This window comes from Heterodontus francisci, chromosome 1 (assembly GCF_036365525.1).
Source record: "Heterodontus francisci isolate sHetFra1 chromosome 1, sHetFra1.hap1, whole genome shotgun sequence".
NCBI lineage: Eukaryota > Metazoa > Chordata > Chondrichthyes > Heterodontiformes > Heterodontidae > Heterodontus > Heterodontus francisci.
Genome location: NC_090371.1, coordinates 159,422,987 through 159,437,251, shown reverse-complemented (window position 1 = coordinate 159,437,251; position 14,265 = coordinate 159,422,987). Strand labels below are relative to the sequence as shown.

The 14,265-nt window shown below is 41.8% G+C and overlaps 1 protein-coding gene across 1 annotated transcript in view; it reads left to right on the top strand.

Annotated features, from left to right (window-relative positions):
* The window catches only part of haspin (histone H3 associated protein kinase), an 86,549-nt gene that overhangs the window by 52,978 nt on the left and 19,306 nt on the right, over positions 1-14,265 (top strand). Inside the window, exons 9-11 of the mRNA XM_068029840.1 lie at positions 6,931-7,016; positions 9,799-9,861; positions 12,687-12,778. Of these exons, the coding sequence (XP_067885941.1) occupies positions 6,931-7,016; positions 9,799-9,861; positions 12,687-12,778 (241 nt within the window). The remainder of the gene's footprint in view (positions 1-6,930; positions 7,017-9,798; positions 9,862-12,686; positions 12,779-14,265) is intronic.

Below are 14,265 nucleotides of genomic sequence, written 5' to 3'. Positions count from 1 at the left end.
TCAGGCAGCATATGTGAAGAGAGAAAGAGTTAATATTTCACATCGATGACTTTGTCAGAAATCACCCAACGTCTTAATGCTGCAGTGGTATCTCAGATGGAGTTCTGATGAAAGGTCATCATCTTGAAATATTTAATTCTGTTTCTCTTGCCACAGATGCTGCCAGACCTGAGCATTGCCTGCATTTTCTGTTTTTCTTTAATTAAGAAAAGGTCATGCATTTCTTCATTAAAATCAAGACCATTCACACAGCTATCTCTGCTACATTTAAAAATTTTTTTTTACTTCAGTCTCCCACCCACCCATCTTTGTAGGCTTTGCTCTCCATGGAGCCGCTTTCCATGGAACCGCTCTCCTGTCCTCTCCAAGCTCATTTCTTCCATGAGAGCCACCTCTTGTTCCTCAGTTCCATTCTTGGCCCTTATGTGAACCTAATGCTGTCAGTGGTTTCCTCTCCTCAGGTACCACACTTCTCCCATTTAAAGTGTTATCATCTCTTGGAGGAACTAATCCATTCCGGATTTTGCCATCCTTGCCCATTTCTACTCCGTCTCCTGTTTCCACTTCCTCTCCACAAGGTCCCCAAATGTCGTCTTGTCTCTCAGCTTTGTGCCCTATTTGTCTCATACTTCCCTGTTTAGATCCTTCCAGTCCACCTTCCACTGTTCTCACAGCATTGATATCGCCCTAAACAAAATCATGAACCATATCCTCTATGATCGTAACTGGTGCATTATCCACTGTTACTTTCTCAGACTTTTTTGTAGTGTTTAATATTCTGCTCCATCTTATCTCCTTAGATGTCCAACTCCCTAGATCTCCTTTGCAGGAATCCATTCTTGTATTTCTGAATGTAGCCAGTCCATCTCCAGCAATGAATTATCTTCTCTGCACTATCACCTCAGGAATCCTTCTACAATTTATCCTTGGGTCCTTTTTCTTCCTTATCTACATACTGCACCTTGGCGGCATCACTTGCAGGCATGGAATCAGCTTCCATATGTATACTGATGACCCCCAGCTCTACCTCCACTGGACCCCTGAACTGCTTTTGGTGGATTCAGGCTTCTCATTCAAAACTTAGTTTTTAAAAAGTCGCACCTCCCTGCATCTCTACATTGGGAAGATCAAAATCAGAGTCTTTAACATCCCCACACCACCTTGTGAGTGAACTAAGGCCCACCTCCTTTCTGTCACAAACACCACTTTCACCTCTGCAACATTGCCCCACACACTGCCAGCATCTCCCGACTCAGTTACTCCAACTCTCGCTTTTGACCTCCTGTCCTCCACAAATGCCAACTTTTCCAATCTCTATTCTGTCCAAGACTAAATCCCATTTATTCTTCCCTCCTGTCCTCATTGTCCTATGTTGGCTTCCTCTTCCTCATCATCATCCTGCCACGTACTTGCCCCACAGTGTCTCTGCAATCTGTTTGAGCTGTATTGCCTCTCTGAACACTTTGTTTCCCTGACTACAACCTTTTGGATATCAGCCCCTCTCTTTCACTCACTATTGATGGTACATGGATTTCAATTGCTCTTTGAAATTCCTTCCCTGAACCTTTCTATCCTTTGACCTGGCTTTTCCTTTTTTAAAAAAAAAGTCTCTAATTCAAAACCCATTTCTTCAGTTAAGCTTTCAATCATCCCTCTTAATCTCTCCCTTCCTGGGTTAGTGTCTGTTTTCTTTATGCCTAACTGCAGTGCACCTTAGGACATTTAATTTAACTGTGCTATATGAATTTATGTTGTAGTAGAAAATGATGCATAGTTCGTGACAGCTGTACTGAACTACGAATTAAGTAATGTTTCTTGTAATAATTCATTCTTTTTTTCACCATCTATAAAGGAAGGTGGTCAGGCCAGATAGCTTTTGAACACTTCTGGAAAAACCTAATTCAAATCCTTTCATTAAATGTAAAAAGAGTGGCCAACCAAAATATATTTGAACAAAACATAGATATTTGTGTTTATATTTAACTGTCTTTGTTCCTCCCTTGGGAACCTATTCAAATGGGTGGCGCAGTGGTTAGCACCGCAGCCTCACAGGTCCAGGGACCCGGGTTCGATTCTGGGTACTGCCTGTGCGGAGTTTGCAAGTTCTCCCTGTGACCGCGTGGGTTTTTGCTGGGTGCTCCGGTTTCCTCCCACAGCCAAAGACTTGCAGGTGATAGGTAAATTGACCCTTGTAAATTGCCCCTAGTGTAGGTAGGTAGGTGGTAGGGAATATGGGATTACTGTAGGGTTAGTATAAATGGGCGGTTGTTGGTCAGCACAGACTCGGTGGGCCAAAGGGCCTGTTTCAGTGCTGTATCTCTAAATAAATAAATACAACTCCTGATTTGGCAAGAATTATACCAAAAATAAGCTCAAGATGGCGCGGCACAGTGGCGCAGTGGTTAGCACCGCAGCCTCACAGCTCCAGGGACCCGGGTTCGATTCCGGGTACTGCCTGTGTGGAGTTTGCAAGTTCTCCCTGTGTCTGCGTGGGTTTTCTCCGGGTGCTCCGGTTTCCTCCCACAAGCCAAAAGACTTGCAGGTTGATAGGTAAATTGGCCATTATAAATTGTCACTAGTATAGGTAGGTGGTAGGGAAATATAGGGACAGGTGGGGATGTTTGGTAGGAATATGGGATTAGTGTAGGATTAGTATAAATGGGTGGTTGATGTTCGGCACAGACTCGGTGGGCCGAAGGGCCTGTTTCAGTGCTGTATCTCTAATGAAAGATTTAAAGAAGTTCATACTAAGCTAAACCTTAAATAGTAATGCTTCACTTTTTTCACACAGGCATTATTTTCCAAGAATGGCTTAATCATCTCAGTCTATACTTACATTTGCAACCTCTGCTCTTGTTTTGTTGGAAATACTCAGCAGGTCAGGCTACATCTGTGAAGAAAGAAACCAGGTTAAAATTTCAGGTCGATGACCTTTAATCAGATCTCCGGAATCTGCAGTACTTTCCTTTTTTTTTGCTTTTGCTGGGAGTCTGTTCCATATATCCAGTACATGGGGGAAAATATTCTGATATTTAATCTTGTTTAAGCTTGGCTAATTTTAAACTTTTATACTCTATTTCTGTACTGACAGTACAAATCCAATATTTTGCTAAAACCAATGTTGCCTGCACTGTTCAGCATCTTGGAGTCCTGAATCATGCCTCTCATTTTGTCTACATTAGATTCTCCAGTCCTAACATCTCCTTCACCAGTCTTTCTCTATTACACATTTCCTGTTTTAAATATGCATTACTTTTCATTTATTTATCTCCATTTAAAATGTACCTGCCTTCCTTTTGTCTATCCACTTAATTGGTGCAGACCTTCTGAATGCTGACATCTTCAAATTTGTCATCTGGTCACGTAGCTCGGTAAGTTATTCGAAAGTATTCTCCAAGTTAATAATGAATAGTGTAAACAACAGGTGGGCCTGTAATGATCCTTTGGAACTTCACTAGTCATCACACTGAGAGACCATTTACTTCTCTTTTCTTATCCTAAGCCAGCCAGTTTCATTGCTGTTAGCTAATCTGGCTTTAATTCCAGGAGCTTTAACCTTTAACTTAACATACACTATTTTAACATGCCTTCTGAAAGTTCAGGTAAATGCAAATCCACTGGATATTCTTAACCACTACTTCAGGAATCTCTTTCTGAATTCATTACTCCTCATGACCTTTGTAATATAGATTGCACCTGAAAGCATTTTGTATCATGCTACCAAACATTTTTTTTCTGCTACAAATAATTTATAGGTTTATCTTTTGTTATGTATTCTCTTTAATCCCAGTCTCTAATATGATGCAAAATCTAAAACCTAAATGTTCTCCTACTTTTAGGTTCCTAATCAGTTTGATAGATTACTGAATGCTACATCTAATATGAATTTAACAGATAATTTTCTGACTGTGCTCCTGAGAAGAAACCTTGCCTATTGGGTGCACATGTTGAACATTTGGCACTTGCACCATGCACCTAATTCCTGACAGGTTGTCATGGAAGATGAGGCTGCCAGTCAGGAAGATGAAATTTGAAATTTTCTCTTTACTGTAGTACTCTATATGTTGTAATAAAATCACTGTTTGCCTCTCTGAAATTGTGTAAACCTTTTTCCTACCTAGCTTGATCACTTTACTTCTGTTAGACTGCAGTCCTCCTATGATTATTGTATTATAATGTCTTGTAAGCCTCTCTTTCTAGGCTATGCACCTAGCTGTCAGTTTGAACTGGAGCTCAATATCAATAATTAATTATTATTTCTACCCTAATTGCTTCAGCTATGTCCCGTTCAACTATTCAACCATCTTTTCAATACCTTTTGTAGCTAATTCCATTCCTCTGCCTATTTTTACATGTCTATTTTGTTTTTTAAAATCTATATACTCTTGGCTCCACCTAGTGTCAGCTTATCTCATTTGAAAGCATTCTCCTCTTTTGAGTCAGAAGGTTGTGGGTTCAAGTCGCATGCTCAGATTTGAGCACAAGTTGCCGCTTTGGTGCAATACTGAAAGGCTACTGCATTGTCAGAACTGCCTTTGGGTGAGATGTTAAATGGATCTGCCGATTCCGATGACTTGGATGGATGTTTAAGATATCAGCTTTATTTGAAGAAGGGCGGTCTCGCAAAGCCCCAGCCAACCAGTGCCATCCAAAGATATAGGCCTGGATTTTGCAGTAGCAATGACAGCAAAACTGACGCTTGCCATCATTACTCCTCCAAGTCTGACAGCAACTTCTGGAGTCTGCACATGCATGGTTAAATGCAGATAACCAGAAATTGCTGTCAATGGTTCTGTGCTTCGCTATAGGATATGCTGTTGAAGTGCCTGCAGCCTGCAATCAATTAGAAATCACTGAACTGACAAAAACTTGCCCTTTTATGCTACAAGTCTTGCTGTAAAAACCCTTGTTGAACGAGGGTTTTTAATGGTGCACTAAGTGCATAATAACTACTGCACGACTTGTCTGGCCCTGAAAAGCTAATTTTATATTTGTGGAATGTCAAATTTCTCCATTATGATTTCACATTTTTAAAAGTTTGCTTATGTTAGTTCAGCTTCCACCTTAATCCTGTTTTCTGTCTGGGAGAATACTTCAGTGTGATTGGCTGCTTACCCTGCTTGATGATGCTAGACACCTGGAAATGCCCGTGACCAGGCGCCAGAGTCAAACTAACATTGGGAAAGGGAAGTCCATGCTACAGAGATTGCTAGATCTTTGTGGGCAGCTTTCTTCAAGGTCAGCGGTGAGCACTGTTGCTTTCTCCTTGACAGCAGAATCTGTGCCAAGGGTTATCTAGTTATTCATTTGATTGACATTTATGAGACAATACTTTGTGAAAAGTGGCTGCTACATTTGCTTACATAACTGCACATGAGCAACATGGAAATGTTTGTTTTGATCCGGTGATGCCAATAGTGCCCATATTTTAACTGTATACTTCTAATTGCAAAAGTATATTCCTTTTATACTTCCTTGCATTTGTGTCAAAGCATTTCAGTTTGTCCGTCAACACCTTCTTTCATCAACTTAATCTTTTATACTGTCATTTCACCTTCAACACTATCTTCAGATCAACTGCAATTCTTAGCACATTGAGCTGAATTTTACCTTAGGCGGACGGGAATTTGCCACCGGCATAAAAGTTGGTGGTGAACCCGCTTCCGCCTAGCCCGGGGATCTGTCCCACATTTTACGGGTCCCCAAGCTTTTAAGTGTCCCGAGGTGGGACTTCCACCCGCTTGAGGGAGGAGGTCCTGCCTCAGTGAGCTGCTGGCCAATCAGCAGGCTGCCAGCTCTTAGTCCCAGCTAGCGGTGGCCACTGCTGGGACTGCAGCCCAGCTGACTCCGTGGAGCCAGGAGTCCAGGTAAGTTGGGCATGCCTCACCAGGGAGATCAGTCCTTCCCTGGTGATGCTGGAGTGGTCATTTGGGGGGAAGGGAGGGGGGGGGGGGGTGTCTTGGGTCCCGGGGGTGGGTCAGGAGGCAGGGATGGCCCTCAATCGGGCACCCTGTGCCCGACTGCCATGCCCCCCACCCCCACTCCGGCGCCAGGAAAGGCGGGCAGCTATCATTGGGCAGCCTTTCACGTCCCCAGCATGCCACTTAAGGGCCTTGATTGGCCTCGTGCAGGTGGGCCGTTACTCCCCCCTCCCCGACCACCATAAAGTTGACCAGAAGCGGGAGCGAGGCAGTTAGGCCTCCCGGAGCCTCCCGCTCAGTTTTACACTGCCCCCGTGCCACCATCTGACCTGCTGGGGCGGGGTAAAATTCAGCCCATTATCTCTTTTTTTTTTTTTTCTTCCACCCCTTAAAAACTAGTTTCAATGAATCCCAATTACTTTATATATTTTGTATCATCAGCTTTAACATGAATAGTAGCCATCCAACTCTACATTTTGTTTCTTAAACTAACCTCTCATTGAAGTAACCCCAGGCACCAGGTCCCCTGCAGTTGGCGGAAGTCAACTCTTCCTGTATTCCAAGCCCAATTCCTTTTGTGATCCAGAAGGATCAGAAATGAGTGATGTTTAAGTACAGGTTCATGGTAAATAATCAAGCAGGAGCAGAAATGAAACTTCATCTGGTGCATTTCATTTTACTTCAAAACTGAAAATAGCAGCAATCTGGCTGAACTTTACCTGATGAGATGGTGTATTAAGCCGAAGACATTTTGTTACCAGCAGAAATGCTGTTTGTGATGAAGTGTTTTGAATTTTGCACTTTTAATTGAGTACTTGAATTTGAATAAATATGTGTGTCTCTGCTTCTCATATGCTGCCATCTATCACATGCTAAGGTATCAACAGATCCCAGAAATATTCAAGGGTAAACCCACTTGTTATTCATAAGCAACATCACAGGGAAGAGCTGCAAGTTATGTTTGTTTTCTTCCTGGATCCCAAATAATGAAACTGTGATTAACTTGCAGATAATCCCTATCGAAGGGGAGAAACCTGTGAATGGTGAACCACAAAAGAAGTTTGAAGAGATCCTTCCTGAAATAATTATTTCAAAGTACGTGTTCTTTGTATTTTAGAATTTGTCTTTAACAATTGATTCAAGATGATTACAAAAAGAATTGAGGAAAGTCGTTGCTGGATAATTGAGTGCTTTTCAGCTCCTGCCGTAAGCCTTCACAAGTTAGCTATAATGCAGGCGAGTTGCAGAGTAAAGTTCCCTCTACTCTGGTATTATTCAATAGAAATTACTGAATAGTCACAGTTGTGGCTACAGTTACATCATTTTAGCCACATGCATTCATTTTAGTGGAAAACAGGTAAATGCACTTTTACTTAAAAAAAAAAACCTTTCACCAATGTTTGAAATTGTGGTATGAGTTTATCAAACACAGCACATCTTGGTGCAACTTCTAAGTTTTTGTCTAGCAATTGCAAGCAGTACTTCCACTTCATCTACCTGGGCCATAAAAATATTCAAAGGCTCTGCTTCCACTGCCTTTTGAGGAAGATAGTTCCAAAGACTCACGACCTTCTGAGAGATAAGATTTCTTCTCATCGTTGTCTTAAATGGGTGATTTTTAAATAGTGACCCCTAGTTCTAGATTCTCCCACAAGGAGAATTCACCCTGTCAAGACCCCTCAGGATCTTCTATGTTTCAATCAGGTCGCCTCTTACTCTTCTAAATTCCAGCGAATATAAGCCTAGCCTGTTCAACCGTTCCTCATAAGATGACACGCCCATTCCAGGCATTAGTCTAGTAAACCTTCTCTGAGCTGCTTCCGATGCATTACATCCTTCCTTAAATAAGGTGACCAATACTGTACACAGTACTCCATATGTGGTCTCACCAATGCCCTGTATAACTGAAGCATAACCTTCCTACTTTTGTATGCAATTCCCCTCGTGATAAACTGTAACATTCTATTAGCTTTCCTAATTACGTGCTGTACTTGCATACTAACTTTTTGCGATTCATGCACTAGGACACCCAGACCCCTCCGCATCTCAGTGCTCTGCAATCTCACCATTTAGATAATATGCATTTTTTATTCTTTCTGCCGAAATGGACAATTTCACATTTTTCCACATTATACTCCATTTGCCAGATCTTTGCCCACTCACTTAACCTATCAATATCCCTTTGTAGTCTTCTTATGTCCTCTTCACAACTTACTTTCCTACCTATCTTTGTGTCATCAGCAAATTTAGCAACCATATCTGCAGCTCCTTCTTCCAAGTCATTTATATAAATTGTAAAAAGTTGAGCCCCCAGCACTGATCTCTGTGCATACCACTTATTACATCTTGCCAACCAGAAAATGACCCATTTGTGCCTACTCTGTTTCCTGTTAGCTAGCCAATCTACTATCCATGCCAATATGTTACCCCCTACGCCATGAGCTTTTATTTTCCGCAATAATCTTTTGATGTGGCACCTTATCAAATGCCTTCTGGAAATCTCAGGTGATCCAGATCTGCCTGTGCTCACCAACCAGAATGTGGGTGGGTGCTGTGTGCCTTGTTAGAGCTGCTTGTTGCTGGTTGGATTTGCTTTCCTCTGCCTGCCTGGAGGGGTTACTCTATTTGATCGAGCCAACCTGATGACCGCTCTTCTCTCATCGCTGCTGAAGTTGCCATTTTATCCGTATTGTGCACTATTTTGACAAATAAGCAGTAACCAAGGGAGTAAAGTGCACATCCAAATCGAAAACCACTTGCATACTCTTTTTCACCTTACAAGTGCATGTACAAGATGATGCATATGTTGTGCAAACATGAGTATTTAGATCATTGAGTAGAATTTTGTCTGGGCACATTTTTGATTGCCTAAAACAAGAGCTCCCAAGGATTAATAGAAATTGGTCCTTGGGCTTCAGCTGCATGTTTGGGACAAACTTTCGTTGCATGTCATGCCTCGACAAGCAACCCGCCTTTACAGGCGAAACCAATTTTGGACCCCCTGCTGTGCTAGATGTGGCCCTTGGGAAAGTCCTGGAAGTGGACAGGGGTGGTGGGGGGGAGAGAGGATTGAAACAGGTGGGTGGTGTGATTGTGACTCGTATGGAGTCAGGGTGGAGCAGAGGACTCCTTTTCGTGGCTCCATAGGGGATGCGTTTTTGTAAGGAGTATTCAAATTCTTACCTTTGGTTGGAAGCCAGCTGCTGAAGAACCTTAAGCGGAGCAAGCCTTCCCACTCAAGGTGAACAATTCATGAAAGACACTTGGCGTATTAAGTAAGGCCTGACGCCTGTTTTAGGTATGTGCTTGTGACACTTAAAAATGGCTGCATGGATTTGGCAGTGGGCCTACATCAACATAGATTGTGCGTAGACCGTCACACTCCAAAATTGGTATATACCTTGCGTCCTACATGTTGAATGGCTATTGCTCATTTTTTCTCATTTACTAATCAAAAATGCAGTTGTCTACACCTTAATGCCAATTTACCCCATATGGCTAAATAGTGAATAGTACGCTGTATCTGCCTGACTAGATCCTGTAATGTCAGGAGGCATGTCAGACTGTACCAGTGTAATTTCCATTTCTTGAACATCCTTATTGCCTTTCTGGTTGAATCTTTCAATTTGCTGTTGAATTATTAGCACTTTTTGTGCCCACTTGACAAAAGTCATTTCACTTGGCATTTTTACAGCCATCAGAGAGAGAGTAGTTTTTTGGGTTGCGGTGGGTTGGATTGAAAGCCACATTACAGAGCTGGCAAACAGTTTTAGACTGCATGACAATGCCACCCTGTACTCAATGGAATTAGTGTTTAAACATTTCATGTAACTAGTACTCTAGTACTTCTAAATGGAAAAAATATTTCCCTCCCTAGGAAACTGAGTCAGCTGAATGAAGAAACTGAAAACTGCACTGTTGGATTTATTTCTTTATATTCGTAAGTGCACTTATTTAGATATGAATTTTTCATTTGAATTCTCCAAGTGTACTGCTATTAATTCCCACGAGCATTAGTATAATGGATTGGTTAATGATATAAATGTTCTTTGAAATGTTTGCTTGAAAAAGATGGCAGAATCTTTTTGGCTGCTTTTTTAAGTAGACTTGTAAAGAACTTCTTCTTGGATCATCTATGACAAAATTAGCAAATGTGCTGAGCAAGTATCTGACAAATGGCAGTGGTGGTGTCCAGAGTTTGATCTCACTTTTGGAGGTTCAATGCCAGCCTGCTCCATCCATTTAATACCTGATGACATAGATATCAAAGATTTAATAGTTGTGATTATATTATTAGTCACATTATGGAATACTTAATTGAAAAAACAGCAACCAAAAATGAAAAGCATTTTACTGACATGTTGTTAAGATCATAAGAATTTTATGGCACAGAAGAGGCCATTCAGCACGTTCTGCTTGTGATGGCACTTTGGAAGAGTTATCCAATTAGAAATCAAGTCTGTAAATGAATTACTTTTAGCTGTTGCATGTCAGTTTACTTTTGTTTCCCATAGCAGATATACACACATTATAAAACATTTAATATTGTGGCCATCAACAAATTGACTTTGTACAGCTGTCAGTATGTAAATTTTAAAATATGTTGGGGCTGAAATTCCACAGCCCTGCTTCCATCTTCCTGGCCCAACACCAGTGTGGCAGAAAGGCAGGAAAACAGGCCAGGACTCTTATATGGTGGTGCATGTTTAGAGTCCGGTACACTGAGTGAGAAGAGGCATACCACTTCTCCAAGGATGTAAGTGGCAACCATTGTGGGGATGCAGGCCAGAAGAAGGTTTTGGCATGATTAATGCAGCAGGGTTGGAGCTGATCGTGTGATTCCAGAGCACCCAGGAACCCATATGGCCCGGACCTAGGAGAGGCTAGATTTTCTGCTGCTTGGGGGCTACAGGTTCCTGCTGGCCCCATACTAATTATTAGAGTCATAATGTCATTTACAGCACAGTAGGAGGCCATTTGGTCCATCAAGTCCATGTCTGCCCTACTCCCCTGCTCAATCCCCATAGCCCTGCAAGTCTATTTCCTTCAAATGGCCATCCAACTTCTCTTTGAAGTCATTGATTTGTCTTCGCTTCCGCCACCCTTGTGAGCAGCAATTTCCAGGTCATTACCACCAACTGTGTAAATTTAAAAAAAAGTTCTTCCTCACATTCCCCCTGCATCCCTTTCCCAAAACCTTCAATCTGTGTCCCCTAGTCCTTGTACCATTAGTTAATGGGAACAGTTTTTCCTTGTGTAACTTATCTAAGCCTGTCATAACTTTGTCCACTTCTATTAATTTTTTCCTCAATCTCCTTTGTCCTAAGAAGAAAACCCCAGCTTTTTCAACCTAACCTTGCAAGTAAAATCCTCCTTCCCTGGAACCATTCTAGTAAATCTCTCTGCACCCTCTCAAGGACCATCCTTCCTAAAGTGTGGTGACCAGAACTGGATGCAATACTCTAGTTGGGGTCTAACCAGAGCTTTATGAAGGTTCAGCATAAATTTCCTGTTTGTTTTGTACTCTATGCCTCTATTTATAAAGCACAACATCCCATAAGCTTTACTAACCACTCTCTTAATATGTTCTGCCACCTTCAAAGATCATTGTACATGCACCCCCAGGTCCCTCTGTTCCTGCACACTCTTTAGAAATGTGCCATTAGGTATACATTGCCTCTCCCTATTCCATCTGCCAAAATACATCACCTCACACTTGTCAGTATTAAATTCCATCTGCCACCTCTCTGCCCATTCTGGTAGCCTATCTATGGTCCTGTTGCAGGCGGTTCATATCATCCTCGCTGTTTGCCACACCTCCAAGTTTGGTGTCGTCAGTAAATTTTGAGATTCTACTCTATTCCAAGATCGAAGTCATTTACATATAGCAAAAAAAGTAGTGGTTCCAGCACTGACCCTTGGGGATCATCACTGTCTACCATCTTCCAGTCTGAAAAACAGTCATTTACTATGACTTGCTGTTTTCTGTCCTTAAGCCATTTTTTAATCAAATTGGACACTGAGATTCATGGAATAGGATGGTCAGTTTTGTTAATCTGCCTTTTATGTGACATCTTAATCAAACACTTTCTTAAAATCCATATAAACAACATCCACAGCATTTCCTTAATCAACCTTCTTTGTTACTTCATCAAAAAATTTAATTAGATTAGTCAAGCGTGATCTGCCTTTTACAAATCTATGCTGACCACCCTTAATTAACTCGAACCTCTCAAGTGTCCATTGATTTCTTCCCCACCCCACTCCGATTATTGTTTCTAAAACCTTACCCACCACTGATAAACTAACTAGTTTGCTGTTACTTAGGCTGTCCTTACACCCTTTCTTGAATAAGGGTGTCCCATTTGCCACTCTCCACATTTGGCACCTTCCCCGTATCCAGGGAAGATTGGAGGATTATGGCAAGCCCTACTACTATCTCCATTCCCCATTTAGGAACCTGGGATGCAAGCCATTGGACAGGTGACTTATCTACTCCGACCATAACCAGCCTTTTTTAGTACTCTTCCCCTCAATTTTTACCCGATCCATTGCCTCTACTCTCTCTGCTTCTACCGATATTTTGTCACATTCCACTTCCTTAGTGAACACTGATGTACAGTACATATTTTAGAGATATCTTTAGTTGTGTCATGCTGTGAATAAGAAGGTCACTATGCTCTACCCTTGATGCTATGTATCTGGGCTTTTTAATCTAAATTGTATGGAGTACGATCTAAAGTAAATTAAATTCTTGTTTTGTAGTGTGCATTGTGTGAAAGGTTCTTATCCTGTGGAGTTACTTAAAGTTTGGGACAAGTATAATCGAACCAAGACTTCTGAAAATGATCGTCCAGGTGAGAATTTTAGTAACTTGTTTTTACAGTATTAGAAAATTTGTCTGTGTTCTAAAATATATATTTTTTTTTGGCACACTTAAGAGAATTGAGATGCATCTTCCCAAATTTGAGACAGACAGGTGTAGCTAACCTTTGATGTTTGAAAATGACTTGCAGCAAGGAAATAAGAATCAACTAGTGTAGAGAATGTTCTGATTTCTTGCATGCCATTTATGAGCACATAAAGTACAGAACAAGAAAATATCAATCAAGCCCACTCTTTCCCAATGCAAATCAACAGTTGGTGTGGGAAGGGAATCCATTCTATTATGGACTCCCCTCCCACACCACCTGTTGATCACTTGCTTTGGGAAATATTAATTTCCTTTTCCAACATTGCTAGTGAACAAAAGATCGATCAGAATCATTAGGGGAGAAACTGGTCCTTGCTGTTCATGGCACATGATCATTGGTGACAGAAGAGGTCAATTCTTGATCTGCAGACTCTTGAACAGTTGAGGCACAAGAACTCCTGGTTTGGAGTGACTGTGATATAAACCGATTCCTTCCATTACCTTTCTTCAACTTCGTGTCTGTTGGTTTCAAACTTGTAGGCTGCTTTCCTAGTTGTTGCGCGCCAACCGTCTGTGTCGGCAGTCTCCTGTCCCCACACCCGTTGGTCAATATCAGCCAGAGAGAGGTGCCCTTTCAGCTGGTCTTTGAAGTATTTGTGAGGTGCACCTCGATCTTGCTTACTGGAGCATAGTTAATCACAAAGCATTGCTTTTGGCATTCTGGAATCCTCCATGCATGACACATGTCTTGTCCAGCATAATTGGCATTGTACGAGAATGCATTCAATGCTGGGCATGTTGGCTTTGTTGAGGATTTCACTATTTTTGATGTTGATCTGATGTTCATGATGGATCACAGCGTTAATGGAAGCACTCCAGCAGTTGCATTTGTTTTCTGTGCAGAATTTTTTTTTTCATTCATTCATGGGATGTTGGCTTTGCTGGCCAGGCCAGCATTTATTTTTCATCTCTAATTGATCTTGAGAAGGTGGTGGTGAGCTGCCTTCTTGAACAGCTGCAGTCCATTTGGGGTAGGTATACCCACAGTGCTGTTAGGAAGGGAGTTCCAGGATTTTGACCCAGCGACAGTGAAGGAACGGCGATATAGTTCCAAGTCAGGATGGTGTGTGACTTGGAGGGGAACTTGCAGGTGGTGGTGGTCCCATGTATTTGCTGCCCTTGTCCTTCTAGTTAGTAGAGGTTGCAGGTTTGGAAGATGCTGTCCAAGGAGTCTTGGTGCATTGCTGCAGTGCATCTTGTAGATGGTACACACTGCTGTCACTGTGCATCGGTGATGGAGGGAATGAATGTAGATGGGGTGCCAATCAAGCAGGCTGCTTTGTCCTGGATGGTATCGACCTTCTTGAGTGTTGTTGGAGCTGCACCCATCCAGGCAAGTGGAGAGTTTTGTTTTTAGTTTTTGTTTGAGAT